The sequence below is a fragment of the Ciona robusta genome, chromosome 1 (genome assembly GCF_009617815.1).
Source record: "Ciona robusta chromosome 1, ASM961781v2".
Lineage (NCBI taxonomy): Eukaryota > Metazoa > Chordata > Ascidiacea > Phlebobranchia > Cionidae > Ciona > Ciona robusta.
Genome location: NC_143235.1, coordinates 1,789,562 through 1,813,197, shown reverse-complemented (window position 1 = coordinate 1,813,197; position 23,636 = coordinate 1,789,562). Strand labels below are relative to the sequence as shown.

At 35.5% G+C, this 23,636-nt stretch overlaps 8 protein-coding genes across 10 annotated transcripts; 1 reads left to right on the top strand and 7 right to left on the bottom strand.

Moving 5' to 3' along the window:
• Positions 1-1,165: 1,165 nt before the first annotated feature.
• LOC149741245 (uncharacterized) lies at positions 1,166-4,010 on the bottom strand. Its single transcript, XM_089873194.1, has 4 exons — positions 3,640-4,010; positions 3,210-3,354; positions 2,698-2,804; positions 1,166-2,111 (listed from the first exon to the last, which is right to left on the bottom strand). The coding sequence occupies exons 1-4, from the start codon at positions 3,889-3,891 to the stop codon at positions 1,815-1,817; spliced, it is 801 nt and encodes a 266-aa protein (XP_089729320.1). The 5' UTR covers positions 3,892-4,010; the 3' UTR covers positions 1,166-1,814.
• Positions 4,011-4,807: 797 nt separating this feature from the next.
• On the bottom strand, positions 4,808-8,614 carry LOC149741244 (uncharacterized). The gene is made up of 4 exons (XM_089884404.1): positions 6,890-8,614; positions 6,412-6,556; positions 5,928-6,034; positions 4,808-5,858 (listed from the first exon to the last, which is right to left on the bottom strand). The coding sequence occupies exons 1-4, from the start codon at positions 7,139-7,141 to the stop codon at positions 5,562-5,564; spliced, it is 801 nt and encodes a 266-aa protein (XP_089740530.1). The 5' UTR covers positions 7,142-8,614; the 3' UTR covers positions 4,808-5,561.
• Positions 8,615-8,780: 166 nt separating this feature from the next.
• Positions 8,781-11,193, top strand: LOC149741243 (serine palmitoyltransferase 2-like). Its single transcript, XM_089881128.1, has one exon. It carries the CDS (start codon positions 9,024-9,026, stop codon positions 10,530-10,532), a length of 1,509 nt encoding a protein of 502 aa, XP_089737254.1. The 5' UTR covers positions 8,781-9,023; the 3' UTR covers positions 10,533-11,193.
• Positions 11,194-11,647: 454 nt separating this feature from the next.
• LOC149741242 (uncharacterized) lies at positions 11,648-14,069 on the bottom strand. The gene is made up of 4 exons (XM_089884059.1): positions 13,790-14,069; positions 13,417-13,583; positions 13,034-13,154; positions 11,648-12,715 (listed from the first exon to the last, which is right to left on the bottom strand). Exons 1-4 carry the CDS (start codon positions 13,833-13,835, stop codon positions 12,435-12,437), a joined length of 615 nt encoding a protein of 204 aa, XP_089740185.1. The 5' UTR covers positions 13,836-14,069; the 3' UTR covers positions 11,648-12,434.
• Positions 14,070-14,218: 149 nt separating this feature from the next.
• LOC149741241 (abasic site processing protein HMCES-like) lies at positions 14,219-18,090 on the bottom strand. 2 transcript variants are annotated; one of them, XM_089883168.1, is made up of 6 exons: positions 17,949-18,090; positions 17,382-17,581; positions 16,902-17,102; positions 16,271-16,435; positions 15,554-15,696; positions 14,219-14,530 (listed from the first exon to the last, which is right to left on the bottom strand). In XM_089883168.1, the coding sequence occupies exons 1-6, from the start codon at positions 18,002-18,004 to the stop codon at positions 14,354-14,356; spliced, it is 942 nt and encodes a 313-aa protein (XP_089739294.1). In that variant the 5' UTR covers positions 18,005-18,090; the 3' UTR covers positions 14,219-14,353. The 2 variants fall into 2 exon arrangements, with proteins under 2 accessions (XP_089739294.1, XP_089739373.1); XM_089883247.1 differs by lacking the exon at positions 14,219-14,530 and adding an exon at positions 14,549-14,862.
• LOC149741240 (BBSome complex member BBS1-like) lies at positions 18,022-20,459 on the bottom strand. The gene has a single exon (XM_089880892.1). The coding sequence runs from the start codon at positions 20,448-20,450 to the stop codon at positions 18,681-18,683; it is 1,770 nt and encodes a 589-aa protein (XP_089737018.1). The 5' UTR covers positions 20,451-20,459; the 3' UTR covers positions 18,022-18,680.
• Positions 20,460-20,513: 54 nt separating this feature from the next.
• Positions 20,514-21,548, bottom strand: LOC149741239 (vacuolar-sorting protein SNF8-like). The gene has a single exon (XM_089883707.1). It carries the CDS (start codon positions 21,537-21,539, stop codon positions 20,793-20,795), a length of 747 nt encoding a protein of 248 aa, XP_089739833.1. The 5' UTR covers positions 21,540-21,548; the 3' UTR covers positions 20,514-20,792.
• Positions 21,549-21,606: 58 nt separating this feature from the next.
• LOC149741238 (L-seryl-tRNA(Sec) kinase-like) lies at positions 21,607-23,353 on the bottom strand. 2 transcript variants are annotated; one of them, XM_089882955.1, is made up of 2 exons: positions 23,048-23,353; positions 21,607-22,677 (listed from the first exon to the last, which is right to left on the bottom strand). In XM_089882955.1, the coding sequence occupies exon 2, from the start codon at positions 22,606-22,608 to the stop codon at positions 21,832-21,834; it is 777 nt and encodes a 258-aa protein (XP_089739081.1). In that variant the 5' UTR covers positions 22,609-22,677; positions 23,048-23,353; the 3' UTR covers positions 21,607-21,831. The 2 variants fall into 2 exon arrangements, with proteins under 2 accessions (XP_089739081.1, XP_089739005.1); XM_089882879.1 differs by having other exon boundaries at positions 21,607-23,351.
• Between the last annotated feature and the right edge of the window lie 283 nt (positions 23,354-23,636).

The following is a 23,636-nucleotide window of genomic DNA, read 5'->3' as shown; positions in this document are numbered from 1 at the left end:
GACAAACATGGATAAAAATATTGACAAAATTTAGATAACAAATGGAAAATTTTTTGACAAAACATAGACAAAACATTAACAAAATTTGAACTTAACATGGATAAAAATCTTCATAAAACATGAATAAAAATTAGACAAAACATGGATAAAAATATTGAAAAAAATTTGCATAACAAATGGAAATTTTTTGACAAAACATAGACAAACCATTAACAAAATTTGGACAAAACATGGATAAAAACATTGACAAAATTTGCATAACAAATGGAAAATTTTTGAACAAAACATTAACAAAATTTACACAAAACATGGATAAAAATTTCCACAAAACATGAATAAAAATCAGACAACACATGGTTAAAAATATTGACAAATTTTGAATAACAAATGAAAAATTTTTAGACAAAACATAGACAAACCATTAACAAAATTTCGACAAAACATGGATAAAAATTTCGACAAAACATGGATAAAAATTTCCACAAAACATGAATAAGAATTAGACAAATCATGGATAAAAATATTGACAAAATTTGGATAACAAATGGACAATTTTTGAAAAAAAACATTAACAAAATTTGGACAAAACATGGAAAAATTTGGACAAAACATGAAAAAAATTTCCACAAAACATGAATAAAAATTTGGACAAAACATGGATAAAAATTTCCACAAAACATGGATAAAAATATTGACAAAATTTGGATAACAAATGGAAAATTGTTTGACAAAACTTAAACAAAATTTGGACAAAACATGGACATAAGTTTGGACATACAATAGACAAACCATGGAAAAATAAATGTTAAAATAAATCAAAAATCGAACAAAACATGGATAAAAATTTCCACAAAACATGGACATAAGTTTGAAAAAAAATAATAATTAAAAAAGCAAATGGTAATTAAAATAAAAATTCAAACCAAACATGGAAAAAATTTGAACAAAATATATTTATAAAACATAGACAAAAAATGACAAGTTTTTGACATTACATGGGAAAAAATCTGGACAAAACATGGATAAAAATATTGTACAAAAATTTGGACAAAATACGGATATAAAATAAGAAAAAATAGACAAAGCATGAATACAAATTTGGGTAAAACATGAACTAAACATGGGTTGAATTGTGTATTCTGAGAAATCAAATACACTTTAAATATTTATATGTATTTATTTTTGGTGAATCACATTTATAAATATTTCACATTACAACAAGCAAAATATGATGTGGTTGTGTTTATTCAAAACATTCCATGAACTTCAAGAATATAATAGGGTGGGAAAGATGAGACACCTTTAGCACAGAATATCTAAATATCCTGATCATGTTTTAAAATTTAAACAATGTTTTTACAATGGTCTATAGGAGTTGTGAGTATACGGTTTTATAATTATTAGAATTTTCTTTGTTTTTCTACCAAATGTGACAAGGAAATAGAATGATAAGGTGTCATATCTTTCCCACCCTACTATGTATAACAGCATTTTTTAAACTGGTATAAATTCCTCGTATTTAGGGGGTAAATGAGCTAGCAATCAAAATCCACGTCTGTAAACGGGACAGAAAAATTGTGCCATTTGTAGTTATTGTGGCTTACTATTCTAGGTTTGAACAACTCGTTGCCAAAAAGCAAGCGCATCTGTCGCATTAAGTTTAACTGATGTAATTAGTTGTTTTCGCTTTTTAATAAATGAGGGTCATATTACAAATTGGGGGTAAATCTAATTAGCATTTCTGTTAATTAGGTAAGGCTTACATAAAAGTTTAAGTACCACTGATATATAACAACCCACGTAATAAGTCATAGTCACCAGAACTTGAACCTTGTCATTGCTGCGTTGATCCAACCTCTTATACTTGCTGGGTTTTGGTAAACCTTGTATCCACCATACGCCCCAATGAGAGTAAGAACACCGAGAGTAAACATCGCTTCTCGCATCATTCGCTTCATAATTGGATGGTTTTCCATGTATTCCCTCATTATCGAAGCTCCAATATTAGCATGTGGAAACGGTTTGTCTGGAACTTTTTCCCCCAGGAATTCACAGATAGGTCCCCAACCGTCTTTGAAATTATAAACCAACAATTGTTTCTTTGGTGCTTTCTATATTAAACGTAAATTTATCGCATATTTGAAAATTTGCTTCTAACCCTTGCTTATCTGTTATATAGCAACTAAAATTGCTCCGAACCTTAAAAGCGGACTATTTAGCCTAATCCACAACATTTATGTTCTAAAAATGATTTAATAACGTTTGTTTAAAATTACAAATTTTAACACTTATTTTTGTAATACTTCTTTCAAAATTTGGACTGAAAAAAAGAATTGTTGACGATTTTAATCGTTTTAAATTTCATTACTTAAGCCGTTGATTGGCAGTCGACAAATATGAACAAGTACCACAACGAAGGATGTTCAGGAAATATAGTAAGGGGGGGAAAGATGGGACACCTTTACAATCTGTTTTTTTACCCATTTGGTAGTATACAATGAACATTTGATGAATTATAAAACCGTATTCTTATGACTTCCATAGACCGCTGTAAAACACGATCAAACACGATTAAGATACTTTGATATTATTTGTGAAAGGTGTCCTGTATTCCCCACCCTACTGTATATGAAAAATATAAACAAGTAGGCCAGCGAAAAACGTTCAGAATACATTGCCACACTCGTTATATTTTACCTGTAACACATAGTTATTATGGAGTCGATACAATCTCTTAAAATTCATCCCGTTCTTTACTGTAAACCAACGCCAACTGCTGGGAGGGTTGCCTATAGCAACTAAACCTGTATTCAAAATGATTGGCATTAAGTTTAAAAGATAAAAAAATTCAACGTAGGCCTTTAGTCACAGTGCTCGTCTCTAAACCAGAGGTACAGTTCGTAGCTTGGTGCTGCTACCTTAACTGGCCTGTTTAAGACAATACACTTTATGCTAATTACAACATTATTGAGAGAGTTGTCATTATTGAGAAAGCAGCTATAAAATATTTTCACCCTATTTTATCGTTTCGTTTGCTATTAAACAAGTTTATTTACAGAATCATATAACCGTATCCTCACAACTCTAAATGAGCATTGTTAATTGGTAAAATCCCAATTGAAAAAATGGGACATTATGTGATAACTGATGTTCCCATCTTACACAACACGAATATTCAACAAATTCCCGTGGAAAAAGTTAACACTTACTACAAGCTTGGGTGTACTGAAAATACTTCCGGCCTGAATAAGACAACAACAGCATCATTACGTATATTGGATCTTTTTCCATTGAGTCAATTTGCTTGTACAAAGCTCGCAACCAAGCCTCTTCCTCACGAATTGATATAATTATCTATATGGGAAATAGAGGGTTGTTACATGAACATACATATAGCTTGAAGATGGAGTTCGGTTTGGATGTTTTAATTCGTTAGTACATACATTTTGCTATTGAGACTGATGTTACAATAACATACATAACATAACTATACCCGCATCTACGACTAAGATAAAACAGCAAATATATTAGACGCTTTGGCCACCGTGGTCATATATTTCTGTTGGGCAAAAAGCTAAACAAGAACTGGTCACTAATGGTTTGTCTAAATTGTCCATACATTATATAGAAAAACTTTACCTTGGTGTCCGGGTAAGCTTCCAAAATCTGCTCCCAAAAGTTATAACAGGGGGCATCAACCACAGCGTCCACACCTTCGTACATTCTTCTAAAATCTTCCACTGTTCCGCCTTCTTTGATTATCCTTCTCCAATCTTTACCAAGATACCACGAGTTCTCAAGCCAGTCATATGTCTTGTATCCAAACTCATGAAACACGGCCGTCATTGTCTTGGTGCCGGTTTTACTAAAGCCAGCATATATTACCTTCATTTTGCTACTACTTTATGCAATCTATACTCTTTCTGAATCTACGTATCCAAATAGGGTGAATGACTTTAAATCGGGTTTAACTATAGTTAAAAAACACTTAGTCAATCAGTTACTTTGACCGTTTGATATCTGTGTGTAAATACAAACCGCTTGTTCAGCATTGCAGACAGCGATCCATTGATATACAACCTTCAAAGACTATACGCGCATCACGTTTAGGCAATAAAAAGTCGGGACTGTTACATATTTCTAATGTTGCCAGCTACTCTAAATTGATCTTGGCTGTGTGGGAAATATCTGTGGGAATACAAATACATTTATATCGAAAAATATTACAAAAGTTAGTACAGCTTTACCTCTTAGTTTTGTTCGCGAGGTCTATTCTATAGGTACAGTCCACTTGCGCAGTTACTGATATATAGTAGGGCGGGGGAAGATGGGACACCTTTAGCACATAATATCTAAATATCCGAATCGTAATTTAAACAATTAACAACGGTCTATGGGAGTCGTGAAGACACGGTTTTATAATTCATTGAATGTTCTTTGTTTACTACTAAATGAGACGAGAAAATCGAATAAAAAGGTGTTCCATCTTCCCCAACCCTACCATATACAATCTCACAAAACAGATGCTTAAACTTTTCTATCATCATTGTTTATTAGTAAAAGTTTCACTATACACCTTGGTGTTAACGCGCACGGTTTGTGAAGCTTTTATCCAGGTTGAAACGCATTACTATGTGTAGTAGGGGGGGGGGGGGAGATGGGACAACTTTTCATTCTATTTTCTTGTCCCATTTGGTTATAAACAAAGAACATTCAAAGAATTATAAAACCGTATCCCCACAACTGCAATATACCGTTGTTAAGTTTAAAACACAACCAAGATATTTAGGTGTCCCGTCTTCCCCCACTTCTCTATATAAATACATCAGATAACAACTGCTCAACGTGCGCACTGTTAATAACTGAACCTGAACTTAGAAAAGTTACATTGCCATTATGTTTATATGCTCGAGGCGAATATATGTTACGAGATTAGCTAATCGCGTCATTATATGTTTTCTGCATAACACGATCTTGGCTCATCGCATATAGCAAAAAACTTGAATCGACTTGTACAATAAAACTTATGCTGACAAAAAACAGCTGCCCGATAACACAACGACACAGTAACAAAGCAAGTTAAGAACTAATAGTGAACAAGCTGATGAAAACGCCATGTCCCCATAGGCAAGGCACAGCGCAAAACTTTAGCAACAGACTATACAAATACCCCGAAGCCAGCGTCCCGGAACGGGTGCAACTAAAACACACACGGTGCAATGTACAAATATTATAGTAGGTTGGGGTAAGATGGGAATCCTTTAGCACATAATGTCCAAATTTCCTGATTGAGTTTAACAATTAACAACGGTCTATGGAAGTTGCGAGAATATACGATTTTATCATTCTTTAAATGTTCTTTGTTTACTACCAAATAGGACGAGAAAATATAATGAATAGGTGCCCTATCTTTCCCATCCTATTATGTATTTTTCTGCGTATTTAAATAAATGAGTGCATGCATCTTATTTACCTGTTACACTAATAAATATGTGTGAATAGTTGTGCAGTGCAGGCCAATAAAACAGCATGCAATTTGTATGTGAGTTGTGATCAACAAGTCACCAGAACTTGAACCTTGTCATTGCTGCGTTGATCCAACCTCTTATACTTGCTGGGTTTTGGTAAACCTTGTACCCACCATACGCCCCAATGAGAGTAAGAACACCGAGAGTAAACATCGCTTCTCGCATCATTCGCTTCATAATTGGATGGTTTTCAATGTAATCTTTAAGAATAGAAGCTCCTATATTGGCGTGCGGGAAGGGCTTGTCTGGAACTTTTTCTCCCAGGAATTCACAGATAGGTCCCCAACCGTCTTTAAAATCATAAACCAACAATTGTTTCTTTGGTGCATTCTAATCGTTACAGTCAGTTTCAAATTTCCATGCAATAAAATGATTATGTTGTTTACAATAAAGTCTTACTTGTAAAACGCAAGCGTTGTGATTTCTGTACATTCGTCTCCAAACCGTTTCGTTGTGCTGACAGTTTGACCAGGGCCACTTCTGTTTTGAACCAAGTTCCATTTGCACTAAAAGACAAAAGTTTAACCACTCTACGTTCTATCTAGGCCAGAGCTTTTTACCTGAATTATTAAATAAACGAAGGTAATTTATTTTTTGTGGATGAATACTCTGTCTCAATACATATATGTATAGTAGAGTGGGGGGAAGATGATACACATTTTCATACTATATTTTCATCTCATATGGTAGTAAACAAAAAATGTTTTTTTCATCTTATTTGGTGGTAAACAAATTTCAAAACCGTATTCTCAAGACTCCCATAGACCGTTGTTAATTGTTTAAAACACGATCACGATATTTGGATATTTTGTGCTAAACGTGTCCCGTCTTCCCCCCTCCGGCTATATAAGCAAAACACTTTATTGAAAATTCGTTAACTTACCACAAGCTGAGGTAAATTCGAAATGCTTCCATCCAGAATAAGATAGAGATTGCATTAACACATACTTAGGCTCGGATGGAAGAGCATCTAAAGTTTTCGTTAAACTTCGTACCCAATCGCCTTCGTCTCGGCTTGAAAAGATTATCTGTAGATCGAAGTTTAATGTATTTAGGGTAAGATGGATAACAATATGGCACATATAACACCCCATACTTCTTAGCTGTGTTTTTAACCAATAATAGAAGTCGTAAAGACTCGTTCATAATTTCCTTGTTTACTATCAAATGACACGATAAAATAAGATAAAAACATGCACTATCTCACCCCAACGTACAATACATTACAAACAAACAACCAGCAATAGTCTAAAGACCATATATTATCAAATCATATAGTAGTTGGTTCTGAGTTAGCATGCATACTTTACACAAACTACGTATTTGATAATTGTAAGCAAACACAATAAAAATGGCTATACCTTCGCATCCGGGAAAGCCTCCAATATTTCTTCCCAAAACATAAAGCAAGGTCCATCAACTACAGCGTCCACACCTTTGTACATTCTTCTAAAATCTTCCACCGTTCCTCCTTTTTCCAGTATTTTCGTCCAATCGTCGCTAAGATACCAAGAATTTTCAATCCAGTCGTACGTCTTGTACCCAAACTCACGGAAAACGGCTCCCATGGTTTTAGTCCCAGTTTTTGCGAAGCCAGCATATATTACCTTCATTTTAAAGCGCCGGTTGAAACATTAAGCACGAATAAAAGTATTAGGTCTCCACCTGAACGTTTCCAACGTACATTGATAAGTCTTCAAACAGCGTGGTGTCCGCGGTAAATGAGTAACCGTATATTTATGCGTGTTTTACAAACAAACAATGCGTAACACATTAACATCTACATTATAATAACAGAAGTCAATAGTGTTGCTCTGCTGCCAAGTTAAACGCCAGATGCTGGCCAACAATTTCACAAAACATAGTCACCAGAACTTGAACCTTGCCATTGCTGCGTTGATTCAACCTCTTATACTTGCTGGGTTTTGGTAAACCTTGTACCCACCATACGCCCCAATGAGAGTAAGAACTCCGAGAGTAAACATCGCTTCTCGCATCATTCGCTTCATAATTGGATGGTTTTCAATGTAATCTTTAAGAATAGAAGCTCCTATATTGGCGTGCGGGAAGGGCTTGTCTGTTTTTTTTAGGTAGGTTATAATCAAGAAAGCTCGCTTCCCAACCGTCTTTCAACTTGAACAACAACAACTTATCTTTAGAGCGACGTCAATAGTATAGAATAGATGGCAGGAAACGTTCCTTAAAACGATGAAAAATGTTTCTAATCATATTTGGCCCCGGACCGTTTTCCACCCGGAACATATTTGATAGGTCTCTCATTTTTTTCGACCTTCTGCGCATTCGCAGTCGCGTTACGTGCGCAGGACTGGCAGGCACAAATTCAACGGTCGAAATAAACATATCAGGACACCGGTCGTACACCGCAGTTCGATATAACAGTATATCCCGTGTGACTGATATAAAACAGGTTTTCTCGGAAGACACACATTGAAAGACGCACGCCTCAACAGAATCCACTCTATATGCAAGTTTAAGAAGTTTTTACAAAAGAAATCATATTAGTAATAGGTTGGGGAAGACGGGACACATTAAGCACATAATATCTAAATATCCCGATCGTAATTTGAACAATTAATGGTCTATGGGGGTCGTAGAGATACGGACTTTTCACATTTTTTGTGTATCTTTTACAATTTGGACAACCTATAACCTTCAATGGTAGCATCATAGATACCTAAACATATGGTAGCAGAGTAGGCTACACTGTGTGTGGGGAAGTAGTATGGTGGTAGCAGACTCGAAACGATAATTACCGAAGTTGAAACATAAAGCACATTTACTAGTCGTTCACAGTAGTTTTATGCAACGGTACTTCGAAATGCAAGACCTACCGTCGTCTGACGTATATCCGTAGCGTGTGTACGCTGTTTTTAATTAAATAGACGTAGTGGTATAATCCGTCAAACGCAATCGTGCTCATTTTGACAGCTTACGTTTGTTACAGACCAGTTAAAACACATGTAACCCATACCAAACAGACTATAGTCGTTTTCTTTATATCAATATTGCAGGATTAGGATCAGTTTATCCGAATATTTTCAAATAAACCTTACAATCTATGACTGTTTTATAATGAAATATTTTTCAGTGTGGTGACGCTAGAGTTCAGGCTGACATAGATTTTACAATATTTGAACAAAACATAAATCATGTGACAGCTTGTGATCGTGACCGCTAAACGATAATTTGTCGTTTATTTTAAACTGTATTTTATAGCAGAAGCCCTTCTCTTTTGAGGATAACGATATTGACTTTTCCCCACCCTAAAGAAGTACACCTGCCCATTTTGCCGTTGGCAATACAATAGAAAGTTAGGAGAAGGGGCTTGTTCAGAAACCGCAGCGTAAAAGTAATAGCTGTTTTTTATTGGTCGGCACGGTTGATGGTTTGAGTGGGCGTTTTGTGTCTGTGTTTAACTATTTTAAATCGCTGTTTTATAGCAAATGTAGGCAGTTTGTTGCACATAATACAGTTATGAAACCGCTGAGGAACGGTAACGTAATTCACGATGAGCCTCCACGTAAAAGATTTCAAGAGGATTTTGAATCGACGCCGCTGTATATTGCAGTAGTAACTTACATAAACTATGGCATAATGATCGTCTTTGGATTTTTAAGAGATTTTCTAAGAAGGCACGGATTCGAAAAGACACACGCATCAACAGAAGCAAATGATATGAAAGATTTTGTCCCACTCTATGCAAGTTTTGAAAGTTTTTATACAAGGAATATTTACAACAGAATACAAGACGTGTTTAATCGTCCAATTTGCAGTGTACCAGGTCCTGTGATTGACATAGTAGAAAGACAGTTCTCTAAGTCAGGATGGATGTTTAAATACACTGGAAAAGTTTTGAAAAATGTGGTGAATCTCGGTTCTTATAATTACTTAGGCTTTGCTGAAAATGATGGTCCATGTGCTGAAGCTTCAATCGAGTCAATTGAAAAGTATGGTGTGGGGGTGTGCAGCTCAAGAAAAGAGATGGGTAACTTAGATATTCATGTTAAATTAGAGCAAAAGATGGCGGAATATTTAGACGTGGAGGCGTGTCTTACATTTGGGATGGGTTTCGCTACAAATTCAATGAATATTCCCTGTCTTGTATCAAAGGGTTGCCTCATTATAAGCGATGGTTTGAATCATGCTTCACTTGTGCTTGGATGTCGACTATCAGGGGCACAAATCCGAGTTTTTAAACACAACGATATGAAAGATTTGGAGAGCAAACTTAGAGATGCAGTTGTATATGGCCAGCCACGCACCCATAGGCCCTGGAAGAAGATATTGATTATTGTTGAAGGAGTTTACAGCATGGAAGGATCTATTGTGAACCTACCTGGCATACTAGAGCTGAAAAAGAAATACAAAGCATATGTGTTTCTGGATGAAGCTCACAGCATTGGAGCCTTAGGTTCAAGGGGTAGAGGGGTTACTGAATACTTTGGAATCCACCCCAGAGAAGTGGATATTATGATGGGAACCTTTACAAAGAGTTTCGGGGCAGCAGGAGGGTATATTGCCGGATCCCGAGCACTTGTAGAGCACCTTAGATACCACTCACATTCTGCATGTTATGCAACCTCCATGTCACCTCCTGTTTGCGAGCAGATCATAACAAGTCTGCACATTATTTCCTCCACTGATGAAGGTAAAAGAAGAATCAAACAACTCGCTGACAACTGCAGAATGTTCCGGCAAGGTCTTAAGAAGTTGGGCAACATTGTTTATGGCAACGATGATTCTCCCGTGGTTCCTGCAATGATCTACGCTCCAACAAAGCTGGGAGCTTTTAGTCGTGAAATGTTGAAACGTGGGTTTGGAGTTGTAGTGGTAGGGTTTCCTGCCACCCCTATAGCAGAGTCTCGAGTTAGATTTTGCATTTCTGCTGCTTTGACTGAACAACAACTACAAGATGCATTGGATGCTATAAGTGATATAAGTGACCTGCTGCAGATGAAATACTCCAAGAAGAAAATTGCCTAAATATATACCAGTTAGTACATGAAACCCGTTAGTTTAAAATAACTTCTATTGCATATTGAACTGTAAGCCAAACAAATTCAATGAGTGGCAATTAAGATAACAAATCATTAGTACCGAGCTGCAAGTGTTTTTAGAAATTGATATTTTAAAATTAATTTCCGAAACAAATTTATTTACTTGATTATGTTCCTACTTTATCCTGTACTTTTATCAATGCAACAATCTGCAGTACATTCGGTGCAGTTTTTTACGAATCAAACACAATTCAGGTTTACCAATTAATGTACATACTGCTTTGTAATGAAATATGTGTATACGGGTGTCTTAAGTTTGATTTTAAAGCAGTAATTGATGTGGTTTTTACTGTGAATGATAAATATGTCATATGTCTTGAAAAGGTTTTCTGTGTATGAAGAACTGTTAGTTCTGACGTATGAAAACCGTTGTTGACGGGCATATATGTTGCATGTTTGACACGGTTACCACGAATGATGTTTTGCTTTACTGTGTTTGTTCGTTTCAAAATACGATATCAATATTATTTTTCTATACAGCCTACCCTTATAGTTTTTGTTTTCTATTAATACCATCATGCAAATACAAATCTTATATTAAATGTGCTTCAAAAGAGCGGTTGACAGAAATAAACAGAAACTTACAATTGAAGTCAATTATTACAAACTCAACAAAGTACAAGACTGATATTCAAAACAAAATGGAACTGATTTGAACTGTAAAGCAGTAGTAGTTGCCAAAGTATCGCATTATAGCAACCTAAACACCAATGTTACAACTGTAAACATTGTATTGCTCTAGGCATATTACTATTGGTTTAATTACACACCACGCCCACTTAGTTAATAGTGTACAGAGAACGTTTGATATAGCAACGATGGCTGTAAGTTTTAATTAAAAGTTGGAAGACGCTCGTTTGGCTGTTGATATAAATACAGGATAAGCTTATACGATTTACGACAAAGTACAGCCGCACGGTAAGCTCTTTTAAAGTTGAGCCCTTTGGGTGAAAGGTTTAATGCGTTCGCCCGTAACTGAGTATTGAACAGTATAATAGGGTCGTAACGATTATTATAGGCATGGACAATAGTATAACAGAATTTATTATTTATTTTTCTTGACAAAAACGATAGCGAATATTAAATTATTAAAACATTAAAGAGAAGGGAATCAACAGCAAAACTACACTCGTTAAAACCAACAAAAACACGCTATGGATAAAAGTATGACAATTTGCGCCAGCTAAAATATCGTGGCTAATAACCCTAACATATGGTGTAACAACTTTAATTGAGTTGTTAGAATTCAATATGAGCGCGGAGTTTGCGGAAAACTAAAATGTTTGCGTGCTAACTGGCACGACCAAGCCGTAAATAACATGTTATCCCATTAAAACCACATTCAAAGTTGCCGTAAACAAGTCTGTAATCTAGTACAGTAATACATTGTTCGCGAGTGTTTTCGTAGTAATACAACGGTTAGCTAATTCGAGTACTTAGCCCACACGTCAAACGCCCATCAATTAACAACGAAAGATGTACAATTGCAGCTTTTATTGAAATAGGTGGCCAATTACAGCATTATGAGCTGTATACAGTACTGTAGGGTAAGATGGGATACTGCTACTCTGCTAGTACCTAATAAATCACTTATTTTTTAATCGCGTTTTTAACAACTGACATAGCAATTTCTAGTCGTGAGGATGCGGTTATATAATTATGTAAATGTTTTTTGTTTACTACCAAATGGAACGATAAAATATAATGGCAGCATGTCCCATCTTACCCCACTGTACCAAATTATACAAATGTTAGAAATATCTGTACAAGAGGAGTGTGTGGTTTCTGACGCAACAAATAAAGTGTTTGTTTAAGTTAGTCGCAATATTTAAAAGTAAATATAAACTACCCATGTTATATCCACAGTAACCCAGCCAATAATATTTGTGGCTATTGGCTGTAACTCAATTAAAATATTGGTTTTATTAATTTCAAGTATCTTTAGATTTAAACTTTGTGGGAGGTGAGGTAGAAGTGGTGATACAGTCACAATTGCTTTATATGGCAGGGCATTCATACAAATCCTATACTCAACCTGCAGTTGCATATTTTTATTAGTTACATAAACCTCCTGTCTGTAACTACCGCTGTACTTTTGAGCATTCTCATCTAGAAAAATATTAAAAACGTTATAACATGTTTTTTTATGCTTTTTAAAACCTAAGTAAAAATAAACTGATAAAAAGCAACTAAAGACAGCAAGTGACTACACATTATAGCAAATTTAAACTGCTTTGTATTTTTTCTATTTTAGGGGGTTGAGGTCCTACAGTGCGACGTAGGGGCTCAAGATTTAGGCCAAAATTAGCCCATTGTCCCGACACCCAGAGTGCTACCAGCCAATACTATTACCCAAATACACAGGGTGCTAAAACTCAATGTCAAAGACACTCAGTAGACATTGCTCCAGCATGTGTTGATACTTACATGATATCTCATAAACATCACTTGCCAAACTGCCACCTTGTCCATTTATACAGTTGGTAGCCTCTCCATATATTTTGTAAGTGTTCTCTGCATCAGAGGAACTGGCACACCAACCACTATGCTATATGAGAACTTTTTTTTGTAAATGAATAACCCAACTTTATAATAAGGTGTTTAAAATTGTATGGTCTATCAAATACATCCAACATGTTTGTTTTTGCACATCTTATAAAAGCAACAGATTGGTCTGAATAAATATGCAAGAACTGGTATAATCAGATGCCTGCAGTTAAACAATAAAGTTACAGACAATTTCTGCGCCAGAATACGAGTTTAAAAAATATGTTAAAGTACGGCATAAATATTTTATAAGCTTAAAATACCTGCACGGCAAAAACACGGTATCCTAATGCCAATGCTACCTTGCTGCATTTTGTTATGGGGTTAATTCGGTTTCTGTAATGGTCGTCCAGAATTGGCGTGGTTCCTTCCAAAGTTGGTATTGCTCTATTACCTGTATCCCTCCAGCAACCAAGTGAAATGTAGTTCACTGTCAAACAAATAAAAATATTTAAGTCTTAATTAAGTTGCATTGAAATATATAACGCCGCCTAGACAAATATGTTCACATTTTGCAAAGATCAACCCAAAGAAAAAAATGCCTTTTTTAAACAGTTAGAGACACATGTACAGTTTGCAAAAACCAACTTAATAATACAAAAAGCAAATGATAATACAAGAAACAAATATATTTACCTGCAAATACTGCTTTTAACAAAGCAAATAAACAAAGGACCTTCATTTTATTCAATTCACCTTAAACGGTTACAACAATATTAAATGACTTTGTTCTACCTGCTGTGCTGTATCTGGTGGTCTACAATACTAGTTGCTGCATTAGGTTTACACAACAAATTGCAAACTAGTTTACAAATTTACATGTTTTTTCTCAGTAACTCTTAGGACATGAGTGAAACATATCGTAGGATGGGCTGCGAAAAAAATCATGTCACACACCCATGGTTTTTTGTTCTTAATGAGCACACCTCATGCTCACCGTAAAGCTATAACATCTTAAACACCAGACACACACCTCATGCTCACTTTTGAGTTATAATACAAGTATCTTCTTATACACCAGATACACATGGTATCCTAAACACCAAGCAAACATTAAACCCAACATTTATATGTAATGATTATTTTATTAAAAATGATTCAATGAATGAGGTAAGTGAACTCAACTACAAAAACGAAAAATGGCAGGCAAGAAAATCGGAAAAATAAGAAAACAAAACAGAAAGAACAAAAAATAAAACATTATTGCTTTTTCACTTTTTTGACCCAGTTATCCATTGGTTTGGAAGCTTTTCTTTTTACTTGTGGTGTGGCTGGTTTACTTGACTCTGTTTTGGATTTGGTTGCCCCACCACTTAACCATTTCATCATAGCCTTCCCTTCATTCTTTTTCTTTGCTACAGCTTCATGCTGTATACACTAGTAGTGCAGAATAAAAGCATAAGTAATATAATTAAACGATTTGTTTGTGGCATGAACAAACACAGCACAACCAATCACACATTTATTATACACATAATTCTTTTATAAACTTTGCAGCATGGCATGTCAGAGCCCAAAGGACCTAAGATTAAAAGCTTAATTGATTGCCCCCCAGTCCTACTATAAGGGTACGGTCCTTAAGTATCAGGAGGTAGGGGTGTAATCTAAAAGAGTTGGTCCATTACCTTTTGACCCCATTGGATAGGGTTAATTGCTTAAGTGTTAGGGTGTCTTGGGTGTGAGCTAGCATCGGCCCGATCGGCATGTTACTAGAGAATGTAAACAATGCTTGGCCCTGTCTATTTTTTTAATTGCTGACATAATATGTTAGGGACTGGGGGAAGTTCTAAATTTTGGGACTTGTATGATTCATTACACCAGTACCAGGTAAAAAATATCTTTCAAACAGCTGAAGTCGATTAATAATTTAAGAAACTAACAGTCCAGAACTGACTCCTAACTGCTTCCCCCTTTTTAATATTTGATTATGAGACTTGTCTGAACAATTTATTGTTCTCAAAAAATAATAAATGAGACCTGTGGTATGACTACAACATACAGTCTTGACAATATGTAAGAAGTATGTTGAGCATATATTTCAGAATTATAATTGTTAAATTATTATTACCAGCCGTAGCCTAAAAAGAATTGTTTTTCTGTAAATAAAGCAACCAACTGCAGAACCCTAATAAAACGTAGTATATATATAGTGTATTTTTGTTGGGGAAAGTAAAGTAGCACAATAGGAAAAATGGTGCTAATTGTAGTATAGAACAAAGATTTTGTGTAGTTTTTCTAGTAGTATTACAAATACCATACTGAGAAATATTAAAATGAAAAATAAAAGTTAGTTATGCTAAATCAAATGGAGCTACATAACTCGAAGGTTAAAAAGGCAAAGTAAAGCCCTTCTAGCGGCAAAACTTCTAGCAGACAAAACCCAAAATTCCTTTTGTTTACCTGAGGTCCGTTGTTCCTTGAATTATTCACAAACTTTGACACTGAATGCCAAGCCAAGCAATCCTTTGGTGCAATCAGTTCAACAGCTTTAGCAAGCGGTATATTCTCATGGTCCAACCAGTCTCGTATTTCATCATCATTAACTATGTATGAAGGTAAACTAGTCTTACTTTACATTAATAATCGCAGGTTACTGTAGGGCAGGTTTGGCTCAGTGGTTTAGATGCTTGCAACGTAGCCAAAAGGTACCGGGTTCGATGCTCGACTTGATCATTTTATTATTATAAATTTTGTAACGACAGGTTACTATAGAACATTTCATACACCCCATGTCCGTGTACAAATTACAAGGATACTACTATGTGGAGGACTTTAGTATGGCCCACAATTTAGAATTTACACAATTATTCATTCATTAATTGATCACTGGGTTGAAGCAAACTGTTTCCCAAGTATAATGGAGGTATCTAGTGAGTCAGTTTTACTACCTGTATATGAACTAATATATAGTACTGTGGAGGAAGATGGGACACCTTTAGCACCTAATGTTCAAATATCCTGATCAAGTTTTAAACAATAAACAATGGTTTATGGAAGTCATGAGGATATGGTTTTATAATTCTTCGAATGTTCTTTGTTAACTACCAAATGCAACGGGAAAATAGAATGAAAAGGTGTCACATTTTTCCCCACCCTACTGTAATATAATTAACCTACCCAGCATTGCAGGCATTCTATGGTGAAGCCAAGAGAATTGAGGATGTGAATCAACAGTGATAATCGTGAATGAATACAAGTCTTCACCATCATGGAACGTCTTCTCAAATATGCCGGCCATTGTCAGCAACTTTTTGTCGGATTCCACATTTTCTGAAGCAGTTTCTAGAAAAACACAACAAACAGCATTAATTCCTTAAAAAACTTTACACCATAGGCCAACATAATATATTTAGAATTTGCACCATGCAAAAAGTGAGCAAAATCAGCAAACAGTAGTAACCATGATCATGCATATTAGTAACATTATAAAAATCATTCTTATTGTTGGGTAATAAGACATACCTTTTAGTTTTGGTATAAAATTTACATTATTATACACGAGCTGAAAAAGTTTATGTAGTAGGGTGGGGTAAGATGGGACTTGTTATAACTTTTTTCGGTGCTGTTTGGCATCATACAAAAAACACAGGCTATGTAGAATTGTACAACTGTGTCTTCACAACTCCAAAAGACAGGTGGTAATTGTTAAAACACGATTATAGGAAATATTGGATTTAGAGGGTTTAGGGGTAAACAGTATCCCATCTTACCCTGTAGTGCTATATCTCATTAAAAAAACTTCTTGTACCTGCAGTCTTTGTCAAATCTTGCGGGAAATAAATATAGTAGGGTTGTTTCCCATCTTTTGTTGTGTTCCATTCATAAAAACCATCAGCAAGCACAACACAGCGTTGTCCTTTTCGTAACGGGATATTATAAGATCTTTTTTCAAGCATTGTATCGCTACGTGCGTTGTTCATACTAAAGCTCATCTTGTTCACATTCTCACCTGAACATAGATATATAGTAACTGAAAAGTGGATACATAAATAAATCCAAAATTAAACTGAAACAACAATTAAATGAGCACTTTTTGACGAATCAATAAGAGTTTAGCGATGAACTAATTAGGAAAAGCGAAACTAAAATCATAACAGTAAAGGCTATAAAGTCACAAGGTATAAATGTAGGCCATAGCTGCCATAGCATTATTGTGTAAAATAAGACACCAATGTTACAACACAACACAGTGTAACTGCTTATAAAATACAACTAAATGGTCATTTACCTGTGAACCAATTAGGGATCAACCCCCACCTCATACCAACTATTACACGATTATTTTCCACTTTCACATTATCTGATAGATGTTTCTCATTGATTAATATTGGGCAGTAAGATTGAGGTGCTTTGTTGTAACTTGGATTATATTTGTCTTTATTCAATTTCCATTCTGGGTCTTTTTCCTTTCCACTTTTGTCCCGATATCTGAAATTTTAAAATATGTTTTGACAAATTATAAACAAGGACTAAGTGGAAACATATTTTAGTTCAATACAAAACAAATTGTAAAATTTCAAAGATATTAAAAAAATAACCCAAAAGTGTTCAGCATTCTATAAGTTTGGGGTAAAAGTACCTTGTGAACCCAATACTTGGTACTTTTGTATACAACCTTTGTATAAAACAGTGTTTCACAACTTTTATTTTTAAAGCGACCCCCCCAGACAATGAACGGTGTGCCCCCATCAAAATAAAAAGTTATTTTTTATTTAAAACTTAAAGTCAAACTCTAATAATAAGGACCCATAGGACGTTTGGGACAGATATACAAATTTATAAAGTGTAAAATTACCTGGATGACTTACTAATATCATCAGCATTGAGTGTACAAGCTGTCCTACCACACATTGCTATTATGTTCTAAACTTGTATAAAATAAATACCACATGTTATTGTTATATGATGATGTTTTACAAACAAGATGGTGTTTAACATAAATTGCGTGTACCTCAGAATGGGATACCGTAATGAAAACAGAAAAACTATAAAATTAGCACTGTAGTATAGCACAATGAACTAACATAAGTAATTTACATATCTTATAAAGTATAAAAAAGTAGCACAAATTACAGATACAAACAATTACTTTATGAAACTGTATTACAAACCCAATAATACAAACTATATGAAACATATTTTGCACAGTGTTGGTTAAGGTGATATTAATGCTTTGGGGCAGGTAAACGCCCATATTTAATTTATAATGAATAAAACAGGGGTGGGAAATTTAAACAAGTTTCTGGTAAAATCTGTGGGTACAGGTCGTTTCTACTCTAAAAGGGAAAATTTGTAATAATATGAGATTCCGGTTCAATCACATGGTTCTAAAGTTAGAATATTTTATGGCTGTCAGGTTGTATTACTACTGTTACTCATTGGTAGAAGCCAAAAAATATGTCCCATGCCAACAGAGCAAAACATATTCATTCTTTACATCTGTGATTGTAATAGGAGTGAAAGATCCCCCCAATTAAATCAAGTGTTTCAGTCTCTGCTTAGTTGTGTGATTGTTGATTGCCCTTTACTACACAACCACCACACCTTCTGATACAGGCATAGATATATTCGCTGTTACAATTGGTTTAGGTTTGCTACGTGTGAACACCACAGCTGTGACTGTGTCTTGGGCTGGTTGGTCTGTTGCAATACATTCAATACGAATCGGGAATCTATATGGAATGCCAGGCACCAAGGGAGGCAGGCTGAATATACGGGGTGTTGCTGTGTAGACTTTGTCGGAAAACTTGAACATCATTTTCAAATCTGATACAAGTTTAGGGTCAGATGCAGTTGAACTGGCGGTGTTTTCAACAGTGACCATCATCTGAAACACAGGCCCAATGCCTTGTACTGTAGCGTTAAGCTTAAGTGGTATATCAGGGTCATCAGAGATGGGTGTAATGCTTGAATTGAGGCCATGAATGTAAGTCTTTGCAGCTTGAAGTCTTATTAGTTGAAGATCGTGCTGAAAACTTTGAAACATTTCTGTCCCATGTTCCCTCTCACGAACAGTTTGATCTACAAATAGTTGAGTTTTCTTTGGAATATTGAGTTTTGTTTTTTGTGGGTTAAGCCGCCCTTGATTCCCACTTTGTTCAGAGTATTCAGCTGTGCGTTTCAATATGTGTACGTTCAGTGCACCTGAAGAAGTGACAGACACTAACGTGCTATCCTCTCTCCCATATCGACCGTAGCAAATTGCTTGTGGCCGATCATTCAATGTTAAAGTATCAACCAGATTCTTATCCTTGTAAATTCGAATCTCATTATTATCAAGGCCAACCATGAGAGCTTTGAACCCTTTCGCTTTCTGGTCCATAATGCCGGTGCAAACAATATTCGCTGGCAGCTCTAGACTCCAAAGCTTCTTGCCTTTAGTAGTGTAGCATGATACGGCTTTATCCATGGTGGCAACAACCATGTGTTTGTGGATTCTTTCCATTCCAACTACTTGTGAACCTAACTCAATACAAACACGATATTCTGTTGAATCTTTCTTAAGTGCGTAGATTTTCCCGTCACGACAAGCAACAAAAAGACGGAAATCCACATCGTACAAACCAGACACATTAATAAACACTGGTATAGAAGGTAGATTATAACTCTTAAGCTGAGTGAAGGCTTCTGAATCAATGATTTGAATCTCCTTGTGTTCTGTACCGGCCACAAGACAAGATATCGCGTCTTCTTCTGCCACAGATTTCTTCATGGTTGCAAGACACGTGACGACCGTTTCTCGTTTCAGCCCTACGTTTTTATGACTCTCAATAAAAGCTTCAGCTTCATCTCTTGACTCCAACTGCAGGAACCTCAAGGTTTGACTTGTAAGTGCAGAAGCATATATCTCATCTTTTAAACTGCTGAGTGCTGCAGTAAGGGCATCAGCCACCACGTCTCCATTCCTTACAGCGTTCCACAAACTTTTTTCGGCCTCGTTAACCGGCAACAGTGGTAGTGGGTATTTATAATAAGGCCTCATGTTTTTATAAACAAACAAACAAGAGCCTGAAGCCACTACAATACCCGGAGTTCGTGGTTCCATATTATCCATGTAAACACTCACAATACCTGTCGGTAAATCAAGCAGAGCATTTTCTTGCACTACAGATGTACCTTGAAAAACCTTCAGCGTCATTTTATAAAGCCCAGACCCCAAATCAGCAATCACCAACTTATTGTCACCATCGCTGTTCAAATCAGCGAGTGCAATGCATGATGGGAAGGTATAGATACCAGCAACTGGATCATAGTAAGCGTTCAACCAGTTGTTGTTGGTGGGAACTTCGTCATCCATTTCGCACCAGAGATTTTTCTAACAAACAAACAGCAATTTTTTCGCAGAAATCCTATTTTTAGGTCTGAAACAAGAAAAGAAATAGAATTATAAAGCATAAACAGTATAATATTACCATTATTAACGTTTCATATAGAACCTTTATATAGTATAGCACTTTAGAATGACTTACGGACATAATTGCCATACTACAAAAACAATGGGCCAAGCAATACATGATGAAATAAACCAGAAGTGACAAATAAAATGCAAATCGCTAATTCGCTTGTAAGACAATGATATTACATTATCTGAAGATTTAAATCGAACATAATACAAGTACAATAAGACATGGTTATATTCCTATTTATTATCCCCAACACCAAATAAAGCTGGGAACCAATACCAAGTTTCTTTATTTGGTGTCTGTGTATCAACCCAAGCCATTCCTTCCTTAGTTAGATGTTCCAATACATCTTGAATACGTTCAGGTTGCCAGTTATACACAGACTTTACATCTGCATGAGAAACTTTTCCATTGCTCTTCTGCGCAAGTTCTAAAATAGCTGAGTGGTCCATGTTAAGTTCCCCTGGTACAGACTTCACAATCTGCTTTAAACCAGTTCCCAACAGGGTGAAACCGGTTCCAAGCAGTTTCAATTTTGACAGAGCTGTTCTCACATCATCTATAGAAACATCTTGAGCGTATTTTCCTCTCGTTTTCATCAGTTTCTGATGCAGCTCAGTAATAGCGATAATTCCTCCATTTTGTGGCCGTGTTGTGATGCAAATTTCTACTAACTGCACCCCAAGCTCATAATAGAAGTCTCCAACCCCCAACATCTCCGACCAGAATCCTTTACCCGATGCCAAAGGATCCACACCAATAGTCGCACACATCTGTTGGAACTGGCGACGAAACTGTGGATTTTTACGAATCTCCTGCTTATGGTTTGCAGCAAACTTTTCCAAGTGAGAATGAAAAGTCTCCAGTTGCCCACTTAGTTGGTCAAGTTGTATCATAGCAAGTTCATTGCCATGCTCCTTGTATCTCACTGCTTCTAACTTCTTCTTAGTGATGGCACTTGCTCCAACCCCTCTGCGACGCATTTTGATTTATATTTATAGGGTAAAACTTTACATACACATTGTACACTGATGCTCTTAAAAATATCTCCTGTAAAATATGATAAAACAGTAAACCATGTTTGAAACAATTCTGCCACCAAACGATCCATTTTAAACTGACTACAAATCCAACAAAGTTGTACAGACAGTGGATTAGGCAGCCTATGTAATATAAACTTTTTTTAACCAGAAATGAAAACAAATATTATTTAGCAATGGCAGAAAAACACAGTGAATAATATTCCGAATCAAGATAAACAAACTATAGACATACCTAGTTGGCGTCTAAATTCAGAAACACATTAAATAACATTTCCAATTTTCCTTTCAAACAAACCACATCAACAATTTTAGTTTCATTTGAAATAAACTCCTCAAAATCCATGTCTTGTTTTAAATCTTTTAAAATTTGTTTCTTTGCGTTCAACACTTGGGTATTTCTAACTTTTAAATTTTCAGTTCTTATTCTTTTAATCATATCACCAACAAGCACACGCATAATAAGATCAGCTTGGTGCAGAACACTTTTGTGATTCGCAAGCCTTGAGTTTTTAACTTCAACTGGGTCAGGTGAGGCATTCTCACACAAAGGGTTTGACAAATTATTTTTAATAAGCTGGACCAAGGATTTATACGTGTTTTCATCGATAACCCCAAAAGTTTCAATTAAAATTGAGCATTCCTTTTCCCATGCACACCTACCTATGGTCTCAAGCTGTGCATGTATTTGAACAACAGATAATCGTGACACAGATTGGCGTTTTGGTCGCGATTCATTGCGTTTGATGCAAATATCAAGGGGACAACTAGTTTGAATTACACAAAAACCTGTTTGATATTTCTTAGCAAGCTGCACATAGTCATACCTCATACTACGATACTGCATTGTATCATCAATAAAAAACACCAAGGAGTCCAAACCTTTTCGCTTGTATTGCACCAATATATCCCATACCTCGAACACGGATTCTGTATTCAGTAGGTTACATCCAGTTCCACTTAATGGAAATACATGGTCCACATCTGTAACATTCTTGATCATTTCCAGCATCTTTTCCACCAAAGAAACTACTTGGTTTCGAGCCAGTTTCCATTTTCCCTCCCCAGTGAGGTCTAGCCACTGTATTAAGGCGTCGTAACATATTTGAATACAAGTTAAACGCTGTGTTATCTCTGTACTGATGGTGGTTTTACCTGAAGCAGGTAAACCACTTAAAACACAAATGCAAACAGCAACCATGGTATTACTGCGTAACCAACATGATAACTAAAAGATACAAGTTGTCAACTACAGTTCACATCATAGACCACAGGTTAGCAATAAAAGTAATAAGAGTAATGTAAAAAGGAAGGTTTACTGTAGGCAAACAATCATGTATAATTCTTGTGTAAAGAAGGAGAGTAAACGTCTATCTGACACCCATGTGGTACGTTGATACAAACAACAATTAAAGTTATTAAAATATATAAATCGTAATTGATAGGCTCACAAAATGGGTGTTCTTTCTCCAAGAAACCAATGAACCGGCGTTGCTTTATATATAGAGAGAACTACAGTATCCAGTTGTGCATTAGTTGTGAAATATTTTTTTCAAGATTGCATTAGCTGTGTGAAATAACACACATGCAGTAAGATAAGGAAGAGACTAAAATAAGCGTCAAAATGCAAGCAAGAGAAAGACTGCGCAATAACAAACTCTCGTCGCCAAAATAAACCTTCTTTTTAACAGTGGTGCAATTCGCATTTGTATGGTATACCAATTTAAAAATATAACACATATGTATAACGCATTAAGATCAGTATGTGGTATTTAATAAATGACTAATTTACTATAACTTATGATTTACTCATAAAATCTTTTCAAAATATCAAACAACAATAAAAACATCGCTATTTCTATGTCTTTGTTTACGCTACGTCATGTTTACCGGGTCCTTTCCGCTTGACTGATTATAGATAGGAAAGTTTTGCATGTAACTTGTAAACACAAAAAATAAATCATTTTTTTATTATTATGACCATTTTAATTATTATATTTTAGCTAAGTAGCTCACTTTTAATTAATTACGCATTTAAAA